This window comes from Anneissia japonica, unplaced genomic scaffold, assembly GCF_011630105.1.
Source record: "Anneissia japonica isolate Jap-2015-1 unplaced genomic scaffold, ASM1163010v1 scaffold287722_len911783_cov160, whole genome shotgun sequence".
Classification (NCBI taxonomy): Eukaryota; Metazoa; Echinodermata; class Crinoidea; order Comatulida; family Comatulidae; genus Anneissia; species Anneissia japonica.
The window spans coordinates 31,392-42,937 of NW_022711579.1; the positions used below are offsets into that span (position 1 = coordinate 31,392).

Here is an 11,546-nt window from a genome sequence, read left to right on the forward strand (position 1 = left end):
AGTCGACATAATAAAAGTTGTATGTTGTCATGGTGAGATAAATTATCTTGACAAGTCGACATAGTAAAAATGTTATGTTGTCATGGCGAGATAGATTATCTTGACAAGTCGACATAATACATATTGTGTTGTCATGGCGAGATAGATTATCTTGACAAGTCGACATAATATAAGTTATATGTTGTCATGACAAGATAGGTTATCTTGACAAGTCGACATAATAAAAATTGTATGTTGTCATGGCGAGATAGATTATCTTGACAAGTCGACATAATATAGTTGTATGTTGTCATGGCAAGATAGATTATCTTGACAAGTCGACATAATAAAAATTGTATGTTGTCATGGCGAAATAGATTATCTTGACAAGTCGTGATAATCTATCTCGCCATGTCGATATGATATGTATATTATGTCGACTTGACAACATAAATTATCTTGACAAGTCGTCAAGTCGAATGGCACTTAGGTGCTTCCGTAGCCTATACCGTACCGGTATAGAAGATACCGGTACGTCCCTCTTCTTGCTGCTGTTGCTGCTGCAAAGCAAAGATCTTATAAACACAAGATAGCGTTCTCCGGGATTTACGCGTGCAAATTCTGTAATAAGGCATGAATGGCGCCCTCTTGCTAAATTGGAAACTTTTGAACCTTGACCGACGGCGATTTTTTTTTCCGTACGAAACATTTACATGATCTGACCATACAGTACACCGCCTGTGAACAGCAGAACAGGAACCATCTCAGATCCATGGCAACAGATAGGACGCCCTCTTCCAAAACTTATTACTTTTTCTCATAGAGCTATTAAACATTCTTATTATACCTCTATGCTTTTTCTCTTCGGTAATAGCGCATGAATGGCGCCCTCTTGCTAAATGGGAAACTTTTGAACCTTGACCGACGCTTCTATTTGTTACGCGTAAATCGCGGAGAACGCTATCTTGTGTTTATAAGATCTTTGCTGCAAAGGCGGTCTTTGTATAGAGGGCGGGATTGCTGATCGACCAGATCCTAGACTGTTACTACGCCGCGCCTCCTGTCCTGTACTCAACTTTTCCTGAGTTGTTTCTTACTCATCGTAGGCGCTGAGCATCGGGGAAATCCTGTCTCCGATGACTAGCATGAGTATTATAACATTGGTTGAAGATATATGGGACATGGTAGGTTTTAAAGTATTTTATTGGGCAAATTGTTCTTACCATTGTAGGCTTCCAAGGTTAGCCTCCTCCTAGGCCTAGGCCTAGGCCTGTCCTCCGGAAAGCAAACTACGATCAGATTCACAACAACAAATCTGGATATTTTCCCCTTGATGCAGAGCTTAGTGAAGAAAGGAACTGATCATCAGTGCTAAACGTTGTTTTATGTTCCGACTCAAACATATAAGTTTAGGTAGGAAGGTCCTGATCCCTACCATGTAATGCATGCACTATAAATATATTATTTAATTATCAAATTGTTGATAATACTAGGCCTAGCATACCCAACCCGGCCCTAGCCTAGGCCATAGGCCCCTAGGTCTAGCCATCCAAAGTACAGTCAACATGCCCTCCCCTAGCCTAGGCTACTGAATTATGCATAGATGTATTGTAAAAAGCCCAAAAGGTACTTACCGGTATCGGTATTAGTTTCCCGCGTGGGGCTGAATACAATGCCAAAATGGTATTACACGTCTGTGTGTGTACAGCATGAGCTCTCGACTTGAAGTGCCGTCCTTTCTCCAAGGGATTACCCGAGTCGGCCGTTCAGTGCGCATGCCCGTAGATACGCCGGTTTGCACAGGTGAGCTAACCCAGGGAATCTGGGGTCATTGCAGGGTGACCTCCAGGGGGTCGTCACTACATTCCCCCATTGTTTGAAGAAGGACGTCATGCTGCATGGGAAAAGACCCTACCCACCGACATTCAAGCTCTAAATGTTCTCAGTGGGCCCCGAGTCTGGATTTGCTCAGGAGGTTTCAGACCCATAACAATGTGCAGGAAAAGAACAGAAATTAAGGAAACATAAAATAAAACACAAAGTATTCCCTAAACAAACTTAAAGTCTTCTGGGGTGGCACTGAGCTCTTAGGCTCAGAAGAGATCTAGGCCGTTTTTCCGGGTGAGCTCTAAGACTCGTCTGGTGTCCCAGCCTAGAACTCGGGCCACCGATTTTGCTGTCTCCCACAGCAGATGAGGAGCACCCACTCGCTGGCCTGAGGGGGGAAAATAGGACCCATCAGACTCGATGAGGATTCTGCGGTCATTGACCCCTGCGAGATGTTTACAGGCTGCTCCTTGTACCGTGGTGAACCTACCAGCTTCTACGGTGAAACTGAAGTAAGTTCCCGGGTACTGGTGCAAGAACTTATCCACCACCTTTGATGAAGAGGAAAACGCATGCAAGATCAACTTCTGATCTCGGGGGATATGCGTGAGACGCAGGAGGTAAAGTGCCCTGAAGTAGCATTCTTCTGCCACCTCGTCCCCTTGCATCCCCCTCACATGGAGGCAGATAAGGCGATGTCGAGAGAAGGAATAACACTGCTTGAGAACTCGCTCAAGCAACTCATCCTGCCGAACCCAGTCGGTGTTGGGTAAGGTGTGGTCGAGCCCAATCTCACCGAGCACCCTGACATGAGATGAGCTTGTCAGAGTGACCAGCCTGCTTATCAACGCCTACCTCGAATCCCTGCTCTGGAAGGGAACAGATCTCCCTGATAGAGGGGTAGGTTGGAGGATCGCAATAAATGGCGATCCCACCCACCACCCTAACAGAGTGTGAATTCGAGTGTAGGCGCTCTGACCGCCTTACATCCCCAAGGCTAGCCCCAGACTTTAGCCTCAACCTATGACGCAAACGGTCAAGATGGAAATGGGAATCATAGGCCCGGGGTACCTTCTCCTCCCCATGTGAAGACGCTTGCGTCCTGGTGGATAAATGAGTCGGCTCAGGTGCCGGCTGCGCTGCGATAGCTCTCAGCTTCTCTCCCTCAGGAGAGACCCCCGTTGCTGCCCGTTCCTTTCTCTTTTTCGAGATAGAAGGTAGCAACGGGAAAGCCTCCTCCGCGCGCTGGACGATGGTTCGTAGTGCGACCGAGCCGAGGCGCTCCACAATGGCGATGAAACATCGCCAATGTATGAGAACGGAAGGGTGGCTAATAGGATTAACCGACACTTCACCCCCGACCCGAACCCGAGGATGTCTTCCAGCTTCCTAATGGCCCACCCCGTTTTGACATCAACAGCCCATGTTTTCCCGGGTTCTCCGGTCGCCTTTTCCCGGTTTAATCTTTTGACTAAGTCAAAAACAGTGGCTGTCTTGTCTATCAAAACTGAGGTGATGCCCTCCAGCACCTTTGCCTGCACCTGCGCGCGACGCGTGGTGCATCGCGGCTGTGGTCGGAAACAGGATGGCATATGCTTTGTGACCACATGGACCCTCATGTTGCCTACTCTCCGTTCTGCGCACGCAGGGTATAGGCACGGTGAACCCGGTCTTGCTTCGGCTGTAGCCGAAGACGCCAGACCAGGATGGGGTCCCAAACTTTCCCCCTCCTGCAAGGAGTGGGAAGGTCCCGCCAAAAGAGTACCCTAATCCGCCTCGGTCTTATCTAAAGCCAGATCAGAGCGGGCAGGACTACTCCCAACCAAAGGCATCAAACTGGAGCAGACTGCAGCACTTCCTTGCCCTTGGATGTCCCCAGAGCTAGGTGAATCCACCTCTGGTCCCCCAACATCCATCTCCTCAGGGGGCTCTAGATCTGGAGATGAAGGGTCTTCTAGCAGGAGAACATCTTCCCTCTCCGCCTCTGTGAGTGGGACCCATTTCCCATTCACTAACTTCTGTCGTAACCAGATGTCAGTAGAAGAGAAACTCATTTCTGAAAGAGGTAAACATTCAAAATTAGTTCCACCTAGCCTTTACCTACCTGGCTAAGACTTCGTATGACATCCGCCTGGAAAGAGAAATAAAGGAAAAAACATGGCGCAATCATTTCATAATTCCTCCAACCATATGAAAGGAAGAACTTGTGAACACTGACCACATTTCTCTACAGAATTCGTCATCATTAGCAGTCCGAAACTGGGTAACAATCTAGCCACCCGGATTCCAAGGGAACATCAGACCACCCCCAATTTCACGTTGGGGACTAATGTAGGGAATGGACACCGTTCCACCCACTGCCCCCTGGTATCTGAACCAACTGATAAGTGCGGGTTGACCAGAGATGATAGACATGTTCTTTCGTAATTTCAACTGACAACCTTAACAAAGTAGATAAATAGACAGATCATGGGATTCGTTATTGATCCCATGGTCCCTAGCGTCTACCGTGGTGCTTGGAATTGCACTTGACAGTTTGGCACTGACTTCAAATGCTTTACCAATACTCTGGCCCCGTTTCATAGTCAAGTAGTAATCCGAAGTATTAGTGATACAGATGGACGATAGCTTTTCGCTACGATATACTATAGCAGGAATCGCCAATTTGTGTGTAACCTCAGGTTCTACAAGGAAATCTGGCAAAGGTAACCCGTTAGTTTCTAGTTTACACTTTACGTAGGTAGTCGGCTGAGGGAGTATTACCCTACGCTTCGCTACGATAGCTCTGGCTATTCTTAAAGGAGATGTAGAACTGTCCGAAGTCGATGACTGCCTCATTCAGAGTGAGAAAATCCCCACCAAAAAGCATGTCATCACTTATTGGAGCTACCCATAAAAACTCATTGTACTCATTAGACCCCAGTCTTAATGTAACTGGCCCCACCATATGACCCAGCATTGAAATTCCCCTTCCTGCTAGAGTAAGGGTTAGCTTAGATATAATGGGTGGTAAAGGTTTAAGTCTTGAGTACACCTTATCTGATTTTATAGTATGGGATGCTGCACTATCAACAACTGCTGTTGTCTGAACATCATTGACATAAGCAGTCACATACACTGCACTACCAGAATTCTTTCCTGCAGCTATCATTTCTGATGTCATTACTGATCCCTCAACATTCGAACACTTGTCAGATACATCTATCTCAGATGAAGTTTCTTGTGGTTCAATCATTTATGGATCAATTGCTTGTTGATTACCCTGTTCATGGTTGCATTCAAACAATTCCTCTGGGAAACCAGTGGACACATAAGATAACCCAGGTGAAAAGTCTGCCTGATGCTGAACTTCTAACTTTACCCCGGATAAAACAACCCCTGTAGATTGGCCTGTTGTGGATAGGGAAAGCTCGGGCAGCTGGCCGGCGCCCCCAACCTCCAATAGTTTAAAGGCTGTTCCCCATCCGCAACCCCAACATTATCAACAGCAGTAATTGGATCCTGGGTTGCTCAGAAATTGCACGAGACCCCAGCACTTCCCCTAACCTATCGACCTTAACATTTAATTGGGCGAACTGAGTATTCACCGTCGAATCTTGTTGGGTTAGCTGGGTGCCTATGGATGTCAATCGCAAACCGTGTGACTCAATGTCTAAGAGTTTAGTTTCTAGGGCATCCAAGCGTTCATTCATCTCTTTACCATTCCCAGGAGGACAGGATGTTTGCCATGAGGAACTAGGTACTGTATGTCGCTCTGATTGGTGACATTCGGACGATGTGGATCAGAGAACCTGGTCTCATCACTCCCCTTCTTACGCCGCCTTGGCCGCCTAACTTCAGTGTATGGCTCCCCATCTTCCTCCCTCTCCCCAGAAATGGCAGAATGCCACAGTACCCCGGCTCTTTTTGGAGGGACTGAGGAGTACGCAGACCCCTCAGTGCTAGTACTGTCCTCGCCTAACTGGTGGGAGGGAAAACCTTTGGAATGGTCCCAATATTTTGGTGAGCAACCCACAAAGTCATCCTCATCTCTCACATTGGGGAAAAATGGAGTGAGATAAGGCGACATGGAAGGTTTGGGATGTTTCTCCGCACCCCCCTTAGTCTTACCTAAACACATAGAAGGATAACCCTTGGGAACACCACTGCAAATCGAGGAGGAGTTTCCTAGGGACTCGTCACTAATATTAACATTAGTTCCCTTACTCTTCCCCCTATTCTTTGAGTATTGAGGTCCAGAATTACTACCCCCACCATACTTGGTCTTGCGTCCGGCGCTTAAAGATGCGCTAATCGGTGACACCCCACTTGATTGTCTGGAATAACCACCCGACGAAAATTCAGTTTTATGTTTACGGGCTGACTTCCTTAAGTGTCTATCCCTTTGACCCTCGGCTTCCTTATAGGTGGATAAAGCTTGGGAAACAGTTAGACACCCTAGGTATAGAACTAGTTCCCCCAACTTCACTTCCCTACAACCAAGACAAAACCTAAGCACAGCATGATCCGTGCAAAGGTCATCGATAAAACAATAATTAATGAAAACTCGCTTAAATCTAGGCATTATTGCAAACTGTCTGTAGTAAAATAGTAAAATCAAACAATAGTAATATAAAAATTGTCAATGTGCAAAGATCAAATTACACAACAGATTTCACAAAGATCTTGAAAAAATACAATTAAAATGTGGTTAATGTACAATTCATAAAAACAGGTTATAATCACATTAATCAAAGCACCTATTTAAATTGCGTACAAATATCGCACAAGTAACAATGAAAATGACCACCTGTGGATAAAACCAAATTAGAATGATATGCAAACGAACTTGTACAGCATGGATAATTGAATGCCACAACAAATTCTCTCATGCGTGTAAAGAATTTGTCATGCACCTTTCACTAAAAACGTTTTAAAATTCCTACCTATTTCCTAACTAGTATTAATCCTAATCTATTAACACGAAAATATTAGCTGTGAGAGTACTTAATTCACGCAAAACGTATGTCACGTGAACTTCCTCCCATACCCTATTCGCGCTAATAAATCCGTCACCTTTTCCGACCCAGCACACGTACCGACGATACGATGATCGACGTTACTGGGCTAAAACAACGGGTAACAGTAACCAACTAACTAATAATCCTAGTCTAATATATTCGGAAACTAATTGTGAGGTACTCGACAGTCCGAAAATAAATCCGGTCCTGTACACTTCCCGTCACAACAATCCTAATTAATATCCTAATCTAAACACCTAATCTAAGTTTAGCTGCAAAGGTACTCGGCAGTTGACAATAATTACCGAATCTACCTACTTTACCTCACAAAAAAAAAACCTAACTAAACACTAAATAAACCACTGCAAGCGACTCTATTCGCTCGCATCGACAATGTTGCACAAAATACAACATATGGCAAGCCTTTCGCTCGCAGCGCCAATATTGTAAAAAGCCCAAAAGGTACTTACCGGTATCGGTATTAGTTTCCCGCGTGGGGCTGAATACAATGGTATTACACGTCTGTGTGTGTACAGCATGAGCTCTCGACTTGAAGTGCCGTCCTTTCTCCAAGGGATTACCCGAGTCGATACGGCGGTTTGCACTGGTGAGCTAACCCAAGGAATCTGGGGTCATTGCAGGGTGACCTTCAGGGGGTCGTCACTACAGATGATTAGGACCTAGGTCCCCTGGAAAGACTACAATTAAGTTAAGGGTTTTGGAACAATTGCACAACCATTCATTTTTTGATGAACAAAAATAGGCCACTGTTACATCTGAATATTCCAGCAATATCGTGGCCTAAGTTAAGGGTTTTTTTCCACCCATACAGTAGCATAGCATTCTTCTTCATCCAAAGTACAGTCAACAATAACATGCCCTCCCTTAGCCTAGTCTACTGCATAAGATAATTAGCCTAGGCCCCAGTTAAGTTAAGGGTTTTGGAACAATAACCACGACCATTCATTTTATGATGAACAAAAATAGGCCCTACTTCTAAATTTTCCAGCAATGTCCTGGCATAATTTAAGGGTTTTGGAACAATAACCACAACCATTCATTTTATAGATGAACAAAAATAAGCCCTACTTCTGAATATTCCAACTATGTCCTGAGTATGCATTCTAAAATTCTGGGAATAATTTGTCTTGGTTGAGTCTTTATTGGATTCTAAACTTAAAAAATGCCTCCTACTAAACACCACCAGGGGCCAGAGATCACCGGGAACAACCAAGGCTAGATGAAGTAAGAAATCATATAAGGGGGAGCAGTAGAGCAAATCAATCCATGGGAGTTGACGAAAATTGGCTAATTAATTTCATATCAGAACTCGAATTAAATTACTTAATCCACATCCATAACTGTTTTATGGAAGGTAGAGTTGAGGGCAAAGAAGGAAAATGTAGACCACGAAAGAATTGCCAGAAGGACATTGAAAGACTTGTTAAACATCAATGTTAAGGCAGTAGAAATTAAGGGTATGGAGAGAATGGACCTTTCCGAGTGTCAATCAAGTAAACTAACCAATCAGAAAAGTGCCAGGGGTACACGCGTGGTGTTGAGCAAACACACATGTTTGCGTATGTTTTTGCTCTGTAGGGCCTAGCAAGAAAATCCAAGGGGCGGGGCTTAGTGGAAAAGGTCCATTATACTCATGCAACAATCAGGGTAGTCACATCCATGTGAAGACATGCAGATGAAGAATAACTGTCTTATTTATTTTCTATTTATTTGTTGATTTATTTGTCTTTTTTTTTTTAAAGGAAGGAAACATGATAAGAAAGGTAGAGAGCGATTTATTAAACCTGCTTTTTAAAATTTCTTCATTTGACAGCCGGTTGCATGCATTCACTGTGGAGGGTTTTATGGAATTAATTACAATGAGCCTGTGTGTTCTACTTGTCATGCGTTTCTGTATCCCCCATTACAAGTCGATGAGCCTCCATGTATCACAATAACTGGGGTAGGTATCAAAGCCATTTATTGTGGTTTTTCTTGCATGGGGAGATATTAATGCAGGGTTGGTTCCATGGGGAGGGGGGCAACAGAATCAATCTCAAGAATTCACCCCAGTCTGCGCTCGGTGCTACGCATGTCGTATGGTCCCTACCCAGACATTTCTCTTGATACGCCCCTGTAATGTAGTGTGAAAATTGTTCAGTAATCACTCGGGAAAAAATGTTTGCAAACAAAGTCAACATAATTAATTAATTTCTTTTGTATATTCAGACAATTCGGCCGTTACACACATGATAATACACACAATTTTATGCAATGTTTGCGTGAATATAATTATTATCACTGAATTACATTGTTTTCATATTTTTGAACAGCCAGAGTCATCAAGTGAAGGGGAAGATTCCGGCACTGAGGAGCCAACAGATTATATGTACAAACGCAAAAAAGTTGTTAAAAGTAGACAAAAGATTATATTGTCACCCTTAACAGGTGAACTGTCAGACCGGATTTCTGAGCTGTCTCTTTACAAAGAGCGGAACAACGTCATTGAAAATGGCATCGTAGAAAACTTACCAAATGAAGGTAATTGAAAAGAGATCACCTCTTTTGCCACTCCCCAATTTTGGCACTGAAAACATCCAAAAATCCACTCTCTGTGTTGATGCATCTTATCAGAGAGCCTTCATTGGAGTTTGACTGAAAACGCGTGTGGGTGGGGGAGGGGGGGTGGTGGGGTTTTACTAAAATGACTAGAACATTTTTTCCCTATGAGAATTGAAGAGGCGTTTCCACCATGTTAAAGAGGACGCATATGCGATTGATTGAAACCAAAAAAGCTTTGTTAGCAATTTTTTTTTCTGGTACCTTGATGTCGATGAAATGACCAGAGCTCAAAGCAGAAGTATGATTTGTGTATATTTGTGTATTTATCTAATAATATTTTAATACAACTCCTTGGTTAAAAAATAATGAAATTTACAATATATTTTTGCAGTTCTAGAAAAAATATTTTCATACCTTGATGATCTAACAATGGCAGTGGTGCCACTGGTTTGCCAACGATGGCAGCAAGTCGCATCGGACCATCACAGTATGGACTGCATCGAGTGGGAAGAAGCTGTCCATAAAAGATGGCCGCTCTTCAAGCCACAATACCAAGTAAAATGTTGGAAAACATGTTTTACAAAGTTGTAAGTTTCATTATTAGTGAATGGTTTGTATTTTTCTAAAGCTGTTGACAGTGTATTATAATATCAAATAATGCACTTTCAAAATAGAGCAGTGGAGTGGAGCTGTGGTACAGTAGCTAAGGAGCCCACCCTTCCAATCCCAAGGTTCTGGGTTCAATTCCAACTATGGCATAATGGTTTCGTTTCAGCTTAATGGTTAGTTTTGTAAAAATGTTTGTTTTATAATCATTTTTACACAACCTTTTTGGGCCAGAGACCACTTCCTACACTATGGACAAATTTGCGGACCACTACACATATACTGATATTTAAAGCAATTAATTAGACCTATACTCACATAGTTGAATCGTTTTTTCCATTTTGACAAATCAAGAGCATCAACTATACCAGTGGTTATGCCACATAGATAAAAAAAAATTTATGATAAATAAGTTCTGCTACCATCTGCCGTAAAGCTTTTTGAGGATTAATTCTCTTGATGATTTGGGAGCAAGTTGGGAACAAAAAGCAACGCCCATAAACTATACCCAATATTGCTATAATGCGTTTGGCTCGTGTGAAGTCAATTGATGTCAAATTAAAATAGTGTGTTGTTCCTCATGGATTTATAGGCCACATACGACTGTGGACCAATTACATTTCTCGCAGACCACCCACGGACCCTTAGCATTTGATCAACCACCGGTAATTTTAGGCAGACCATTGGTTGCATAACACTATATTCACCTGTTATTTTAAGAGAAGATTAAATTCTAAGAAATAATATTTATAAAGGTAAAATGTTTAATTTATAAATTAGAAACTTTATATTTATTTTCTTATTTTGCAGATTAGAAACTGTGCCTTGTAGAAAATGTGTTGAGCAAATTAATATAGAGGTAAGTTATGTTTATATAATTATAACTGACTAGGTAGGAGTGACCTGTAGTAAGTAGCAGTTTACTTGCCATAATCCTGGTTAGTGGATATCAAGATGCTCTTTGAATTTAGGTACTTGTTTGTGACTTTGGATGATTTACATCCTCAGAATCCTGAGAAGTAGTGCACTTCTTTTGCCTAATCAGGGTCTATAAGGAATGACTGCTCATGTAGACACTGCAAATGCTAGCAAGTTAATGTAAACAGAAGGGTCTTGCCAAGAAAACAAGATGCTATTAAAGGCACTGTGTAACCAAAAATGCACTGCAATTACACCATTACCATAGATTAAATAAAGGAATAATAATTATTATTAATAAAACCATTACCATTGTTATCATCATTGGCATCAATAATCTAAACAAGTATCACTTCATCATTGGCATCAATAATCTAAACAAGTATCACTTCGTTAAACTATAACCTTTTATCTTTAATTATTTTTGTCTGTTTCCCAGAACCGCACAAATAATGGTGGAATTCAATCGTGGCGAGCCAGACGTTTAAAGACTGAAATGAAGAACATCCGGATGGACCCACCAGAGGGCGTTCTAGCTGTTCCATTAACAAAGAATTGTATCCATTGGCAGGCATCGATTGTTGGCCCTCCTGACAGTCCATATGAGGGAGGGATCTTTTATTTACACTTACAATTAGCAAGCAGGTAAGAAAC

General features: G+C 42.6%; 1 protein-coding gene across 2 annotated transcripts in view; it reads left to right on the plus strand.

The window, feature by feature from the left end:
* The first annotated feature begins 1,004 nt into the window (after nucleotides 1–1,004).
* LOC117107526 (ubiquitin-conjugating enzyme E2 T-like) overlaps nucleotides 1,005–11,546 on the plus strand; it is a 14,781-nt gene continuing 4,239 nt past the window's right edge. The window contains exons 1-6 of one of the 2 annotated variants that reach the window (XM_033249220.1): nucleotides 1,005–1,163; nucleotides 8,570–8,769; nucleotides 9,140–9,347; nucleotides 9,760–9,955; nucleotides 10,785–10,833; nucleotides 11,332–11,537. In XM_033249220.1, coding sequence (XP_033105111.1) covers nucleotides 9,194–9,347; nucleotides 9,760–9,955; nucleotides 10,785–10,833; nucleotides 11,332–11,537 — 605 coding nt within the window. In that variant the 5' untranslated portion in view covers nucleotides 1,005–1,163; nucleotides 8,570–8,769; nucleotides 9,140–9,193. The remainder of the gene's footprint in view (nucleotides 1,164–8,569; nucleotides 8,770–9,139; nucleotides 9,348–9,759; nucleotides 9,956–10,784; nucleotides 10,834–11,331; nucleotides 11,538–11,546) is intronic. The other variant, XM_033249218.1, reaches the window with a different exon arrangement.